Source organism: Trachurus japonicus, chromosome 12 (assembly GCF_045865225.1).
Source record: "Trachurus japonicus isolate A0001 chromosome 12, Traja_1.0".
Lineage (NCBI taxonomy): Eukaryota > Metazoa > Chordata > Actinopteri > Carangiformes > Carangidae > Trachurus > Trachurus japonicus.
The window spans coordinates 39,587-57,219 of NC_140918.1; the positions used below are offsets into that span (position 1 = coordinate 39,587).

Below are 17,633 nucleotides of genomic sequence, written 5' to 3' on the forward strand. Positions count from 1 at the left end.
GTAGTTGTACAGAATATTGGCTTTATTATGAAACTTGGGGCATTTTCCACAGACGACATTCGACATTTGTACAGATTTTAAACGATCGTTTATTAGATCGTTTATTAGATCGTTTATCAGATTCTCTTGAAATGACAAGATGAGACAGTTCACCTGCCGGAGCTCAGACACTGTTTTGTTATTTTTAGTACAAAACCGGAGCAGATTCAGAAATATGCAACGACAACTAACGCCCTCGATGCTGTAGCCATGGCAACAACGACCAACGCCCTTCACGCTGCAGCTGTAGCCATGGCAACGACGACCAACTCCCTTCACGCTGCAGCTGTAGCCATGGCAACGATGACCAACGCCCTTCACGCTGCAGCTGTAGCCATGGGCTGGATGTGTTTGTATTTTATGTTTTTAATGTTGTGAATTAGTTTAAAAGGCGTCGTCATGTCACTGGATGAGCTCCAGCAAAAAAAAAAAAAAGCAAACAATTGACAATCGTAAAAACAATCGTATAATTTAAAATCCCCGACCCGACAAACCAACTACAAGAAGCAGCAACTAAAGCAGAGAGCAGTCGACATGTAACATGTATTTCAGTATCGTCTAAAGGACTTCAGGTCAAATCAGATCTGTGTCAGAGTCAAAGTTTTATAGTTGAAGTGTTTGAGCATCGAGTCGAGTCGCTGCAGGGTTAGGGGTGAGTCGAGTCGAGTCGCTGCAGGGTTTAGGGGTGAGTCGAGTCGCTGCAGGGTTAGGGGTGAGTCGAGTCGCTGCAGGGTTAGGGGTGAGTCGAGTCGCTGCAGGGTCAGGGGTGAGTCGAGTCGCTGCAGGGTTTAGGGGTGAGTCGAGTCGCTGCAGGGTTAAGGGCGAGTCGAGTCGCTGCAGGGTTAAGGGTGAGTCGAGTCGCTGCAGGGTTTAGGGTGAGTCGAGTCGCTGCAGGGTTTAGGGTGAGTCGAGTCGCTGCAGGGTTAGGGGTGAGTCGAGTCGAGTCGCTGCAGGGTTAGGGGTGAGTCGAGTCGCTGCAGGGTTAGGGGCGAGTCGAGTCGCTGCAGGGTTAAGGGTGAAGCTTCATGTGGAGCGACAGAAGGAGCTCGACGCTGCAGCTTCAACCTTCAGCTTCATTCAGACACAACCTGCAGAACTTCGTCTGACTTGGAAACAAACTCCTGCACCTCAAACAACCAGCAAAGGAATTTGTTTTCACGTCTGAATATATTTTTTCTTTTTATTTAAATCTTAATTCTGCCACTGACGTGCATCCCTTTGCCTTCGTCGTTCAATTTACTTCAGATTATGAGCCGTGCACTCAAACAGGCAAAACTGCACTGTGATTAAGTGTAATAATTATCATTCAACACCATTTGACAAAAAAAATCTGTTTAAAATAAAACAAAATAATAATGAAACTCACATCTATCCCAGAACCTTGGGGCCATTCGCTCCAAACAAACAATTATTACATGAATAAAGGAACTAAACAGGAGGAAGCAACAAAACATCTGTGATCCGATGGATTTGGGTTTTTACTCAAACGTCTCATTTCCCGCGTGAAGAAACTGTCTTGGTGTTGGAGGAAACGGTGGAGGACTCGGAGGATCGCGGCGTCGCTGCGTCGCTCTACACGACTCGCCGGACCTCGAAAAACCTCTTCAGGTAATAAATCTGTCCCAGCGTCATGGCGACCAGAACCAGAGCCTCGAAGAACGACCAGAGCACGACGCGGCTGTTGGTGTTGTCGTTGACTGGAGGGAGAACAGACCAGACGGTTAACATCCATCCATCAATCACATTTTATTTATTTATATATATATATATATATATATATATATATATATATATATATATATATATATATATATATGTGTGTGTATATAGCACCTTTCAAAGCAAATAGATGCCGTTCAAAGTGCTTTACATTTTGATCGAACTATATTAGGGCTGCAGCTATCGATTCTTTTTGTAATCGATTAATCTAGCACTTTATCGATCGATTAATCGAGTAATCGGAAAATTTTTTTTTTTTGCGTTTTTAAACAACCAAAACAACAAAAATGATGTGGCTTTGAATGATCAAGCATTTGGCTTTTTTTTATTGGCTCCAAAAAGCCCATTTATTGAAAGTGCAATAAGGTAACAACAGTTAACTTACAATGAGAAAGAGTATAAAACTGTAAAATAGAATAAAATCACTAAAAAGACGGTTTTTAGCCGACGTTTAAACGTGTCAATGTTTGTAACTCGTGTGTGTGTGTGTGTGTGTGTGTGTGTGTGTGTGTGTGTGTGTGTGTGTGTGTGTGTGTGTGTGTCTCTGTGTGTGTGTGTGTGTGTGTGACTCACTCGCTCTGTGTATCCTCTCGCGGACCTCCATGTACTCCTGCTCGTGCTTCACGGCCGTCATGGCGACGGCGAGCTCGTTGATCATCTCCTCCAGTTTGTTCTGATGAGCTGAAACAGAAACCATGACAACGACCCGTCACAAACAGACTCACAACGTCGTCGCCGTGGGAACAACACCAACACCATGCACGACGTTATGCAACACATGCGTTAACACCGTGGCGCCAGTCGCCATGGTGACGTGTGGCTGCTGCTCAGTCGCCATGGTGAGCCTCAGGAAGCAGGAAGTTGCGTCGCCATGGGAACTGAACTCTGAAACAGGCTCCATGTGAGTGAACGGGACTGAAAGTTTTACAGATAGATAGATAGATAGATAGATAGATAGATAGATAGACAGACAGACAGACAGACAGACAGACAGACAGACAGACAGACAGACAGACAGACAGACAGACAGACAGACAGACAGATAGATAGATAGATAGATAGATAGATAGAACTTTATTTCTGATACGACTGAATTCTGTCATGAGAATAAAATCTGGGTAAAACTTTACAATAAGAGTCTCTTAATTAATGTTAGTTAAGCATTAATTAACCGCTTACAGATATATTAACAATCATTATTATGGGTTACTTAGGGTTAGGAAACACATTGATTAATGTAGCCTATTAGTAAGCAGTTAATTCATGTTTACTACTCAGAGTTAGTTAATACATTTAAAAGTTGAATAATGTAATGAGTTATCATTATGTATGCATTACTCAGCATTAATTAACACATTAGTTTATATATTAATGCTTAATAATGTACTAACTAACGTTAATTAAGGACCTTTATTGTAAAGTGTTACCAAAATATGACCTCTACCTGTTTAAAACATCACGTTTCATGGAGAGAAACCAGCAGTTGTCACGGCAACAGAAGAATGGATTTAGTGTGACTACAGATCTGGTGTGTCTGGACGCCATGTGGTCGCCATGGTGACGTCACTACGCCACCTGGAGTCTCTATGGTTACGGACTCTTCAGAGTTTTATTCTACAACAGTTTTACAACAAACAGCTGGTTTCTCTTCATGAACCGTGATGTTTTAAAGGTCGAGGACAAAGAGTTTTATCATCACATTAGAAATAAAACGTTCAGTCCCGTTCATTTACATGGAGACTTTTTCAGAGTTGAGTTCCCATGGCGACGGTACTTCCTGCTTCCGCTTCGGCTCTCTATAGTGACGTGTGGCGGTGATGCTGCTCAGTCGCCATGGTGACGTGTGGCGGTGATGCTGCTCAGTCGCCATGGTGACGTGTGGCGGTGATGCTGCTCAGTCGCCATGGTGACGCCACACGTCTCTAGAACATTTCCTTTGTGCAGATCATGAAGCCATTCTCCAACATGACAGTTTCTCAGCTACAAACATTAGTTTAGTTTCTTCTCTAAGGAAACAAAACAACTCTGTTAGAGGAAACTCTGCAGTGCAGTGCAAACTGAAGGCGTCGCCGGGGCAACGCCTCCTCCTACCATCCCAGCTGTCGCCACCTACAACCAGGAGGAAAGTGCCCCGAGGTGAAGAAGGAAATGAAGAGATGAGATGAGATCAACAGGAGCAACAAGCAGAGAGAAAGAAAGAAGGAAACACACAGATGTAGATCAGGGATGCAAACAGGTCGGGGGGGGGGGGGGGGTCACCATGGGGGGGGGGGCACCATTAACTAATAATTACATTACAATATCACAGAAAAGTCCATTTCCATATAGATGGACATAGTTTTCAGAAGGCCAACATTTCTAGATTAAAAACGCTTAAAAAAATAAAAAATTCCTTTGCAATATTTCAATTTTGGAGAAACTGATTTTTATGTCTTCACTGGTCTCGCTGGCCAGACCCCCCTCCAGAGAAGAAGAAGGTCTGGCTGCTCCGCCTATGATTCTGCCATCAGAGAAAAAAACGCTCCAGCCGTTTGGAATTCTTTCAACCAGTCACAATCGTTGTGGTCGGCGCCGTAGCAACGCCGTAGCAACGCCGTAGCAACGGTGCGCTTGCAAAACAGTGCCGGTTGGAAACTGGATTTCGGTCCGCGGTGTAACGACGGTCGGCATCCGCTGACGGATATGTATTCTTCTGTTCGGTTCATGACACGGATGTTTAATAGATCCATGGTTCGGTTCCTGTTGTTGTTTGTTGATGTTTCCCGTTGCCGGGCCGACTGTGAAAGCTGCAGCACGGAGGCGGGACTTCCGCCGGGTGGCTCGTTCCGACCAATCAGAGGCTAATCGCAGCAACGCACTTCCGTCAGGCCAGACTAGGTCTTCACTGAATGTTAGTCATAATTATTACTGTTAAAATAAACTGAATAAATAAAGACATGGGATGTTTCATTCAGTGTGTAATGGACATATTTATATATACATATATATATATATATATATACATATATATATATACATATATATATATATATGTATATATACATATATATATATACATATATATATATATATATATATATATATATAAATATATATATATATATATATATATATATATATATATATATATATACATATATATATATATATATATATATATATATATATATATAATGTTAGTTTCACTTTTGGAATTGAACATGCGACGTCTTTCCACTAGAGCTTCCTTCACCTCTGAAACGGGGCAGAGCTCCGTTAAACACCTGCAGCCTGACAGCAACTCAACGATTCACACAAGTCACCTAACTGGTCGTGAACAAAGCGAGTTTGGCTGTTCGGCTGTTTGCATCCCTGAGATCTAAACTAAAGATCTAACGTCTCTAAAGGCTCACCCTCCGTCTCCATGTCTTGGCCTTTAGGAGCTTCTCCGATGTCGATGGTGAACATGACGATCTTGGGCGTCATGGTCGACATCTTGTTGCTGAAGCAGAACTTGTAGGTCCCGTCCATGTGCGCCGCCACCGAGTACTTCCCACTGGACTCTCGGTCGCCTTTGTAGATCTGCTTCCCGTCGGGCCCCGTTATCTGGAGGAGCAGATTAGAAATAAGAGACGAGGATCAGTTTCCTTCTTCTTCTTGTTGTGTTTTAAGTTTTCACTCTGAATAAAGATTAAACTCTTTATTCAGAGTGAAACGACAGTGAAACGTTTATTAATATCAGTCGGTGGTTATCTGGAGGAACAGCGTGACGACACCGTCAGCAACAACATGTGGTACAAACACCAGATTCCTGCATCATGTCGACGCTTTTAACCGGCTTAAAAACTAAACATTGTTCACACAGAGAGAAGAGCAGAACAACATTCAGACGGACGCGTTTCGCCCCTAAAACCTGAGACAAGTACAAGTACACAAGTACATTTTTCATCTACTTGTGCAGCCAGTAAATTAGATGTTTGATGTTTTACTAAAATGTGAAAGAGGCGACTCAAATACTCTGTGATCTGTCGTTACAGTCTCACTGTGCTGAGTAAATACAGTTAGTCTTTAAGTCTGAAAATTAATCAGCTTCACAGTTTTAATGAAGTCAAACATGACATATGCTACCACTAACACACTTCCTGTATCTGTGAATAATTCAGTTTAGTCTCAAACTCACCACAACATAAACATCTAGAAACACAATAAACACAATAAACTGTTTCTGTTGTTGTTTTCCAGTTTTCAAACCGGGACAAACAGAGTTTAAACATCACAAACACAGAAACACCTGAGTGGTTTCACCTGACGTTACGCAGGCGTTAGCCGTTAGCGGCTAACAGTAGCAGCTAACGGCTAACAGTTAGCAGCCATAGACATATAATAGAGGATTATATACGTGTTAGCAGCTAGCATTAGCAGCTAGCGGTTAGCTCAGGCCTCCGTGTTCAGTTCGTGTTCATTTTAAAACTAATGTAATATATCTTCCCGTGCTAACTAAGCTAAGCTAACTAAGCTAAGCTAACTGAACTGTACCTCCACGTCGATGTCCAGGAAGCCTCTAACCGTGCTAACCGTGCTAAGCTAACTATGCTAACCTATGCTAAGCTAAGTGTTACCTCCACGTCGATGTCCAGGAAGCCTCTAACCGTGCTAAGCTAACTATGCTAACCTATGCTAAGCTAAGTGTTACCTCCACGTCGATGTCCAGGAAGCCTCTAACCGTGCTAACCGTGCTAAGCTAACTATGCTAACCTAAGCTAAGCTAAGTGTTACCTCCACGTCGATGTCCAGGAAGCCGCCCTCGGCGACCTCGAACATCAGGCCCATCTTGGTGCCGGAGTTCACCCGCTCGTAGAAACATTCCTCCGCGTGGGCGTCGATGCTCACGAAGTAGCCGGACGCGGCGGAGCAGAGGCCGCAGAGCAGCAGCAGCAGCTCGGACACCGTCAGCACCATGGTCCGCTGGTCTGGTGGTCTGGTGGAGGGTTAGAAACACGGAGCTCTAGAGGCGGGTTCCCGGGGCTCAGTGACCGGTCGGAGCTGCAGCAGAGTCGGTGTCAGTATATAGTCTACTGTAGTACTATACTAGTAGTACTAGGTTACTAGTAGTCGGTGTGAGTATAGCTAACCTCTATGAGTCGGAGGAAGGAAGGAGCCGCTCGGCGACTGCCACGTACGGATTAACCGGAGCCGGCGAGGGACAAACTGAACAGAGCGCGAAGGCAAAAAGAAGAAAAACACACAAGCAGGAGCTAAAATCAACACGTCAACGTTAATAACAATAACTATGAATGAATGAATGAATGAATGAATGAATACTTTATTTCAAACATGTGAATAACATATTACACTTGAAGCACTAGTCAATAGAAACCTTGTATGTTTGAAAATGAATAGGAAGAAGCATCAGCTTATTAATTCCTATCCCTTCTCCACCTAGAATCCTAGGTTATCTTACTTCCTGTATATCCTGGTTTTTTGTTTGTTTGTTTTTTAGTTTTTTTTAAATACTCTCACTATAGCTGATTGTTGTTATTACTGCTATTAGTATTTATTGTAGTAATGAGACGAGTGGATTAAAAATATGTTGATAAATAAATAAATATACATATGTGACCGTTGATGTTTAGTTCGGACTTGTCCTGAGCGAGGATCGATCCCGCGACGTTCTGCACCGCAGGCGACGGCGCTAACCGCTTCACCAAGACGTTGATAATAGCCATAGATATATATACGTATGTATATCTATGGATAACAGCTTGACAAGTAGGTTAGCACGTCTTTTATGGGTGAGTAAGTTTACTTCCAGTCTTTATCCTACAATAACGACAAAATTAGATACAAAAAAAAATATTAAAATGCAATAAAATGATCATGACCAATGTAATATATGATATAAAACAACATGTGAACACCAGAGCCTCCTCTGTGTTGTTTAATGCAACATGACAACTAAAAGAAGAAGAGGAATCTAACATGGGCCTTCCTTAAATATTTATTCTCATTTATATATTCTTATAACATCTTCTTCTTATAACATTTTCGTTTATAATACATATAGTTTTGTATGATTTGCACTTGACTTAAGGGACATTAATGGTCTAGTTATTTCATCACTTTACACTGCAGCAGTATCAGTGGAGGAAGTCGGAATATGAATTAGATTAAATTAAATTCAACTGGGTAAATTGACCCAATGTGTTAGATACACCAAATTTACATAAAAGTATACATTTTGATCTGTTAAATACACCTAATTTACATAAAAGTATAAGTTTTGATCTGTTAAATACACCTAATTTACATAAAAGTAGAAGTTTTTAATAAACATTCAGTCAGGAACAATGTGAATGAGACAGTTTTGACCTAAAGACGTCAGGAAACTGAAACAGTTGTTTAGTTGTTCAGAGTTAGTTAACCCTTTCATTCTGCAGCAGCGGCGGTGGTTCTGTTCGCGGAGCCTCGGCGAACCCCGCGGCGACGCTCCGCGCCGCTCCGTCTGCGGCTTCAACGGAGCGCGAAGCGGCGGCGAACAGCGGACTTCGCCAGTAGTTCGCGGAGGTCCGGTACTTCCACCGCCTCAGCAGCAGGTGGCGACACCGCGCTGTTCGGCTGCAGTTCGCCCTGAGCAGAAGAAGAGGAGGAGGAGGAGGAGGAGGAGAAGAAGACGGCCAGTAGTCGAGGAGCTGTGAAGTCTCCGAGGCCCAAAACACTTTGTTTCTCTAGTTCCGTGACCGTGGAACCGGCGCGTTGATGCCGGGACTCGAACCCGTTGCGACCGGAGCCGAACCGAGCCGAACCGAGCCGAACCGAGGAGCCGAAGCTGTTCGGCCGCTGAGCGACGCGGATCGGGCGGAAGCTAGCTGAGCTAGCGGCTAACGGCTAACGGCTAGCGGCTAACGGCTAACGGCTAACCATAGATATATATACTGACTCATAGAACAAGTATATATATCTATGACGGCTAACGGCTAACAGCTAACGGCTAACAGAGAAGACGACAAGATGACGTCACGGAGGTAAAGTCTGAAAAACACTGTGTGTGTGTGTGTGTGTGTGTGTGTGTGTGTGAGTGAGTGTGTGTGTGTGTGTGCATGCAGATGTTTCTGGAAGTGCAGCTTCATCATCCACACACACACACACACACACACACACACACACACACAGTCATAATAATCCTGTGTCTTGATGTTTACATTAGGCTATAGGTTATTAACCTTATATTTGTATTGTGTTGTATTAAATGTTTCTACCACAGAGATACGTATACAGGCCAATATATATATATATATATATATATATATATATACACATACACACATATATATATATATATATATGTATATACATGTATGTATAGAAACAAAGAGTAGGTTCAGTTTGTAAACAACGACCTCATCGATCAGTAGCTGAAGAAGTTCAGAACTTCGTTGAAGCTGAAGACGTCGATTCTGTTTCACTCTGAACTCCAGCGTTCAGCGTGTTGTTGTGTTGTTGAAGCAGCAGGAATGAGCAGTTGTGTAGTGAGTTGTGAGTTGTGTGATGTGTAGTGAGTTGTGTAGTGAGTTGTGAGTTGTGTGTTGAGTTGTGTAGTAAGTTGTGTGTTTCCTCCGCTCCCTCCCAGGTGGTTCCATCCCAACATCACCGGCGTGGAGGCGGAGAATCTGCTGCTGACGCGCGGCGTCGACGGCAGCTTCCTGGCGCGGCCCAGTAAGAGCAACCCAGGAGACTTCACGCTGTCGGTCCGGTGAGTCGCTAACCGCTAACACGCTGTCGCTAACCGCTAACACGCTGTCGGTCCGGTGAGTCGCTAACCGCTAACACGCTGTCGCTAACCGCTAACACGCTGTCGGTCCGGTGAGTCGCTAACCGCTACCCGCTAACAAGCTGTCGCTAACCGCTACCACACTGTCGCTAACACGCTGTCGCTAACCGCTAACACGCTGTCGCTAAAGGGGTGTTCACACCACACGCGATGCTGCGTTGTCGCGCGTCGAGATTACATGTAAAGTCAATGCACAGACGCGATTAGACGCGAAATCGCGCCGGGCGACGCGATGTGATGGATGCGATGCCGCGAAAATCGTGTCAACGCGCGAGTTGAAAATATTGAACTTTTGACGCGACATCGCGTGACGCGACAGCCTATCAGCGTTGAGATCAAGGATCAAGGATCAGCTTCACCTCGTCCGTTGTCAAGCCGACGGTAAAATGAGTGACTTTATGTGTCTCAACACATTTTACGTTGGTCTTTATTCAGCTGCAGCTCTGCAGCTTCTCAACACGTTGGTCTTTATTCAGCTGCAGCTCTGCAGCTTCTCAACACGTTGGTCTTTATTCAGCTGCAGCTTCTCAACACGTTGGTCTTTATTCAGCTGCAGCTTTTCAACACGTTGGTCTTTATTCAGCTGCAGCTTTTCAACACGTTGGTCTTTATTCAGCTGCAGCTTTTCAACACGTTGGTCTTTATTCAGCTGCAGCTCTGCAGCTTCTCAACACGTTGGTCTTTATTCAGCTGCAGCTTTTCAACACGTTGGTCTTTATTCAGCTGCAGCTTTTCAACACGTTGGTCTTTATTCAGCTGCAGCTTCTCAACACGTTGGTCTTTATTCAGCTGCAGCTTTTCAACACGTTGGTCTTTATTCAGCTGCAGCTTCTCAACACGTTGGTCTTTATTCAGCTGCAGCTTCTCAACACGTTGGTCTTTATTCAGCTGCAGCTCTGCAGCTTCTCAACACGTTGGTCTTTATTCAGCTGCAGCTTCTCAACACGTTGGTCTTTATTCAGCTGCAGCTCTGCAGCTTCTCAACACGTTGGTCTTTATTCAGCTGCAGCTCTGCAGCTTCTCAACACGTTGGTCTTTATTCAGCTGCAGCTTTTCAACATGTTGGTCTTTATTCAGCTGCAGCTTCTCAACACGTTGGTCTTTATTCAGCTGAAGTCTTTATTCAGCTGCAGCTCTGTGTTTAACCTCTGGTCATCGTCAGCTTTTATTTCTGATTCAGACTTTATTCAACTTTATTCAACTTTATTTAACTGCTCTCAGGATTCGATCTGAGCTCCGTTAAAGTTCACAGATCGATACTTTAATTATGAACAGTGACTTTAACTGACGGTTTTTATTCTCATGAGTTTCTGTCGTCAGCTGGAGCCGTGATGAACCGGTCTAAACCAGAAAGTCGCTGACGGGAGATCGAACCAGAGCTGAAAGTCGTTAATCAGATTAAAAATAAAAGACGAGGATCAGTTTCCTTCTTCTTGTTGTGTTTTAAGTTTTCACGCTGAAATAAAGATTCAACTCTTTATTCAGATGAAACGACAGTTAAACGTTAATTAGTGGTTTTGTTCTCGGTGACGTGTCGTCAGCGGCGTTGAGAGGTTTTTCTGTCACGTCTGAAACTTTAAACTGAATTTAGTTGCCATGGAAACAGAACGACGGCTGGTTTCATGCTGCTCCGCCTCAGACGGCCACAACTTCTCCTTTTCTGTCGTTCTGAGACGATGTCAAGTTAAGGTCTAAATCCACTCAGACTCAGCTCATGGTGCTTCAGCTCATTATGGTCTGGACTACTCTTTGTTCCCTACCTCACCAACTCAGGTCTTCTTTTAAAAGCACTAAAAACATTTCTTTTTTCACAAGCTTTTAGTTTGTAATTGTTGTTTTTCTTTAATTTGCAATATTTCCCCCCTAACGAGTTTTTTAGTTTTTAAATTGTTTTTAATCTGCAACACTTTCTTCTTATTGTTTTCTTATTGTGTTTTTTCTACGTATTTTACCAGCTGTAATGTTGTTTTATTTTTGTGAAGCTCATTGAGTTTGAAATGTGCTTTATAAATAAAATTGTTGTTGTTGATGGCAGTCGCCTCCAGTGAATCAGCAGCACAGCGCCGCCGCCGAGTCGCTCTGGTCGTAGTCGTGACGACGCGGCGTTCCACCGTACAGGTGTAATGTATCTGAGACGAGTTAAAACTGGTGAATGAACTCAGCAGTTTGAACCGTTTGATCCGTTTTCTAATCGTGTTTCTGTGGATCAACTATTTATCGGTATAATTACATCTCATTAAAATGCTGCTGATGCAGCGTATTAATAAAGTTTTATTCTGTTGTATATGTGACGTCTGGTTGGTAATAACACGATACAACACTGTCACACAACAACAACAACATCAACAACAACAACTATCAGACTGAACCCTGATAAAGACGTGACCTCATCAGTCAATAAATATAAAATAAACCTGAATCTGGTTTTTTATTTAACTTTGATGATGATGATGACGGTTCCTCTTCCTCCACCTGACTGTGTGTGTGTGTGTGTGTGTGTGTGTGTGTGTGTGTGTGTGTGTGTGTGTGTGTGTGTGTGTGTGTGTGTGTGTGTGTGTGTGTGTGTGTGTGTGTGTGTGTGTGTGTGTGTGTGTGTGTGCAGGAGAAATGGCGCCGTCACCCACATTAAGATCCAGAACACGGGCGACTACTACGACCTGTACGGCGGAGAGAAGTTCGCCACGCTGGCCGAGCTGGTGCAGTACTACATGGAGCATCACGGGCAGCTGAAGGAGAAGAACGGCGACGTCATCGAGCTCAAGTACCCGCTCAACTGCGCCGACCCCACGTCAGAGAGGTAACTGACCTCTGACCTCTGACCCCACGTCAGAGAGGTAACTGACCTCTGACCTTTGACCTCTGACCCCACGTCAGAGAGGTAACTGACCTCTGACCTCTGACCTCTGACCCCACGTCAGAGAGGTAACTCACCTCTCTGACCTTTGACCTCTGACCCCACGTCAGAGAGGTAACTCACCCCCTGACCTCTGACCCCACGTCAGAGAGGTAACTGACCTCTGACCCCACGTCAGAGAGGTAACTGACCTCTGACCCCACGTCAGAGAGGTAACTGACCTCTGACCTCTGACCCCACGTCAGAGAGGTAACTGACCTCTGACCCCACGTCAGAGAGGTAACTGACCTCTGACCTTTGACCTCTGACCCCACGTCAGAGAGGTAACTGACCTCTGACCTTTGACCTCCGACCTCACGTCAGAGAGGTAACTCACCCCCTGACCTCTGACCTCTGACCCCACGTCAGAGAGGTAACTCACCCCCTGACCTTTGACCTCTGACCTCTGACCTCTGACCCCACGTCAGAGAGGTAACTCACCCCCTGACCTCTGACCCCACGTCAGAGAGGTAACTGACCTCTGACCCCACGTCAGAGAGGTAACTCACCCCCCTGACCTCTGACCTCTGACCCCACGTCAGAGAGGTAACTGACCTCTGACCTCTGACCCCACGTCAGAGAGGTAACTGACCTCTGACCTTTGACCTCTGACCTCTGACCTCTCGTCAGAGAGGTAACTGACCTCTGACCTCTGACCTCTGACCCCACGTCAGAGAGGTAACTCACCCCCTGACCTCTGACCTCTGACCCCACGTCAGAGAGGTAACTCACCCCCTGACCTCTGACCTCTGACCCCACGTCAGAGAGGTAACTCACCCCCTGACCTCTGACCCCACGTCAGAGAGGTAACTCACCCTCTGACCTCTGACCTCTGACCTCTTCAGAGAGGTAACTGACCTCTGACCTCTGACCTCTCGTCAGAGAGGTAACTGACCTCTGACCTCTGACCTCTCGTCAGAGAGGTAACTGACCTCTGACCTCTGACCTCTGACCCCACGTCAGGCAAGGCAATTTTATTAGTATAGCCTGTTTTTACCACCAGTTTGTCTCAAAGGGCTTTACATCCCATCATAACAACATCCTCTGTCCTTACGCCTGGTTCACACTGGACGCCGAAGCGCGAAATCGCGCGCGAGCCGCGTCCCTCCAGTTCACACCAGACGCTGATTTCTCCGCGGCGGTCTCAGCGCCTCTGCTCCTCAGCTGTTGTTTACTCACATTCAGAGCTGTGTTTTTTTACATCATGGATAAGTAAATAACCTCATATAATTATAACACCGTGTGCTGTGGGTCAAACAACTCCCTGTACTTCACTTCCAAGATTAATTTCACGTCCTCCTTCACTTTACAACAACTCGTCTCTGCCTCTCTCTCTCTCTCTCTCTCTCTTTCCCTGTTTGTTTGTGTGTTTTGACCCCCCCGCCCCCCTGCAGCCAGCCCACTCCGTGTCTCCCTATCCTGTGTGTGTGTGTTTTCATCTCTCTTGTTCTCTGTTGAGTCTGACAAATATAAATACGGTCGCATTTGTCAATCGCGGTATTTTATTTTGAAAATCGCTTTTATTTTGAAAATTGACCGGATTCTCTCGTGTTTCTTTGTGTGACTTCCTGCCAGAATTGACGCGGTCGGCCGCGGCTCGCGCACAAAATAGAGCAGACGCCGAAACCGGCGCTCCACGGCGCGAGCCGACCGCGGAGGACCGCGACGCTCCGCGTCTAGTCTGAACTACAACACCAGTTAACGAGGGCGCCGAATGGAAGCGGACTCCGCTCCGCGGCTATTCGCGGCGCTTCGGCATCCGGTGTGAACCCGGCGTTAGACCCTCACATCCACTGAGGAAAAACTCCATGGAAAACCCTTTTAACAGGGAGGTAACTCACCCCCTGACCTCTGACCTCTTTAGCAATGACCGCACCATAACAAACAGCTCAGTATACGGATCCACTATCCAACAATCAAAAAGCCACTTACAGCCACAAATAATGCTCAGAACAGAACCAAACGTCATCAACAGGACAAACAGGGTCCAGGGTTTCATTTCGATGGGCGCTACAGTCAGTTTGAGACCGAGTTTACTGAAGACGAGCTGAAGGAAGTCAGAGTCAAGTGAAAGAGGGGCAGCTGCGGTGGTCACTGCCTGTCGGTGGCCGCTGAAACCAGATGTTTGTGCTGAAACCAGATGTTTGTGCTGAAACCAGATGTTTGTGCTGAAACCAGATGTTTGCGCTGAAACCAGATGTTTGCGCTGAAACCAGATGTTTGCGCTGAAACTAGATGTTTATGCTGAAACCAGATGTTTATGCTGAAACCAGATGTTTGTGCTGAAACCAGATGTTTGTGCTGAAACCAGATGTTTGTGCTGAAACTAGATGTTTATGCTGAAACCAGATGTTTATGCTGAAACCAGATGTTTGTGCTGAAACCAGATGTTTGTGCTGAAACCAGATGTTTGTGCTGAAACTAGATGTTTATGCTGAAACCAGATGTTTATGCTGAAACCAGATGTTTGTGCTGAAACCAGATGTCTGTGCTGAAACCAGATGTCTGTGCTGAAACCAGATGTTTGTGCTGAAACCAGATGTTTGTGCTGAAACCAGATGTTTGTGCTGAAACCAGATGTTTGTGCTGCCAGTCGGCCTAAGTTGCTGCATAGCGTATAACTGGAGCAGAGTGGGTGAGTTGTTTTCGTCTCTTTTCAATAGAAACCAGGCTAAGCTAACAGATGTTTGATGCCTCGTATTATGGGATGGGACCCTGTTTGTACTGTTGATGATGTTTGGTGCTGTTCTGAGCATTATTTGTGGCTGTAAGTGGCTTTTTGATCAGTGGCTAGTGGATCCGTATACTGCGCTGTTTGTTATGGTGCGGTCATTGCTAACGTTGCTACAACTAGAGAAGCTAGCGGTTAGCAGACTTCATCTCTCGCGGGGGGGTCTAACTCTGTGTTACCATGGTGTTACCATGGCCTAAAGTTATGCCAGAATATCCCTTTAACCCTTTAGATTCAACACGTTGGTTCAGTGTTGAGTGTCGGAGCTTCAGTCTCTTCAATAGGAACCAGTCGGAGCTAGCAGCTGGTTGATGCCTCGTTTTATGGGATGGGACCGTTTGTACTGTTGATGAAGTCGGATGCTGTTCTGAGCAGGTTGTCATGGCGACACAGACAGCACTGTGTTTCTGTCTGTTGGTGCTGAAGTCGCTGCAGCTGGAGAGGTTTCATCTCTACTGGTTCTGACCAGCGGTTCCACTACAGAGAAACTTTAAACATTAAACTCCTGATGAAGGGTCAAGGGATGAAGGGTTAAGGGATGAAGCAGCTGGGTAAGGGTTAAGGGATGAAGGGTTAAGGGATGAAGGGTTAAGGGATGAAGGGTTAAGGGATGAAGCAGCTGGGTTAGGGTTAAGGGATGAAGGGTTAAGGGATGAAGGGTTAAGGGATGAAGGGTTAAGGGATGAAGCAGCTGGGTTAGGGTTAAGGGATGAAGGGTTAAGGGATGAAGGGTTAGGGTTACTGTACGTTCACACCAAAAGCTTCCAAAGCGTCAAAACGCCGGAAGTCAATTCATTTTCAATGAGAGCCGGCGACACTGAGTGTCCAAAGCGTCAACAGGCGTCGCCGCGCTTCCAAAGCCTCCAAAGCTTCCAAAGCTTCACCAGATGAGAAGTTGAGCCATAGTTAACTTTAGGGTAATGAGCTATGACGCGGTTCAGAGGCAACCGGCGGCAGCCTGTCAGAATAGAGATGTCCTTCAGCTTCCTTTTTTTTCTTTTTTTTGTATTTCGGCTCCAATGACCAGCGCGATCGAACTTTGACGTCAGTCACCTGACGAGCGGCCAAAGCGGCTGAAAATATTTGCCGTTTTGGGAGCTGTCTTGTCTGACGCCTCGAGCGTTTTTGATGCTTTGGAAGCTTTTGGTGTGAAGGCACAGTTAGGGTTAAGGGATGAAGCAGCTGAGAGCATAAAAAGACTCAGTGTATTAAACAGAGCTGCTTCAGTCTCATGGGAGGAACCGCTGTCTGTGATACTACACATGTAGCTACACACACACACACACAGACACACACACACACACACACACACACACACACACACAGACACACACACACACACACACGCAGAGACACACACACACACACACACACACACACACACACACACACACACACACACTTCATCACATTAACCAGAACTGCTGTGAAGACGACGACGTTGTTTCCAAGCAGAGAAAGAGGAAGTGTCCGACTGGCGTTAAACTGAGACTCTGGTGAAGTGTGTGTGTGTTTGTGTGTGTGTGTGTCACTTTGTCTCTGCTCTGATAATAAACCAGTTTGTTTAGTGGTTTGGTTCATTGAGACGAAGACGTCTCAGGGTTTCACAGCACAGAAGCTTCAGTCAAGTAAAAACTGAGTTTATTATGTGTATTATCTCTATAATAAAGGGTTAACGAAGCTGTGAGCTGACGACCACTTTTAGCTTTAAAGAGAAAATTAGACCAAATGTTGGTTTTACTTTTATATATATATATATATATATATATTCAATGATGAACCTTGAATATATTGAATGAAACTCTGAATATATTGAATGAAACTCTGAATATATGGAATGAAACTCTGAATATATTGAATGAAACTCTGAATATATTGAATGAAACTCTGAATATATGGAATGAAACTCTGAATATATTGAATGAAACTCTGAATATATGGAATGAAACTCTGAATATATGGAATGAAACTCTGAATATATAGCATCCTTCTGGGGCTCAGCTGTGCAGCCTGACAGCAGCAGCAGCAGCAGCAGTTGTCAGGATGCAAAGAAAAGGAAATGGAGTCCGAGTGAAACGCTGAAGCGACGGCTGAGACCCGAGTGTCGCCCGCAGCGGGAACCTCGAGACGCTGCAGCGAGATTCAGCTGAATACTGTCACTCACCTGTTACAGCAGCATATACGTTACACACGTTACTATTAACAACCAAGACCACGGAAGTGCCTTGATGACGTCAGTCAAGGTTCATTCCATATCCAAGTTTCATTCAATATATTCAGAGTTTTATTCAATATATTTAGAGGTCCGAGTTCATTCCATATATTCAAGGTTCGTTCAATATATTCAGAGTTTCATTCCATTCAGAGTTTCATTCAATATAGGCGTTAGGGTTAGGGGCCTATATACACTTAAACAGGAACAACAGAACCACTGGAGAGGAGCT

The 17,633-nt window shown here is 45.0% G+C and overlaps 2 protein-coding genes across 3 annotated transcripts in view; one reads left to right on the forward strand and one right to left on the reverse strand.

The window, feature by feature from the left end:
* Nucleotides 1-1,608: 1,608 nt before the first annotated feature.
* Nucleotides 1,609-6,799, reverse strand: tmed2 (transmembrane p24 trafficking protein 2). The gene is made up of 4 exons (XM_085792470.1): nt 6,514-6,799; nt 5,151-5,343; nt 2,332-2,439; nt 1,609-1,736 (listed from the first exon to the last, which is right to left on the reverse strand). Exons 1-4 carry the CDS (start codon nt 6,694-6,696, stop codon nt 1,612-1,614), a joined length of 609 nt encoding a protein of 202 aa, XP_085648596.1. The 5' UTR covers nt 6,697-6,799; the 3' UTR covers nt 1,609-1,611.
* Nucleotides 6,800-8,399: 1,600 nt separating this feature from the next.
* The window catches only part of ptpn11a (protein tyrosine phosphatase non-receptor type 11a), a 33,700-nt gene continuing 24,466 nt past the window's right edge, over nt 8,400-17,633 (forward strand). For both annotated transcript variants that reach the window (XM_085792471.1, XM_085792472.1), the window contains exons 1-3: nt 8,400-8,759; nt 9,365-9,487; nt 12,168-12,362. In XM_085792471.1, coding sequence (XP_085648597.1) covers nt 8,746-8,759; nt 9,365-9,487; nt 12,168-12,362 — 332 coding nt within the window. In that variant the 5' untranslated portion in view covers nt 8,400-8,745. The remainder of the gene's footprint in view (nt 8,760-9,364; nt 9,488-12,167; nt 12,363-17,633) is intronic.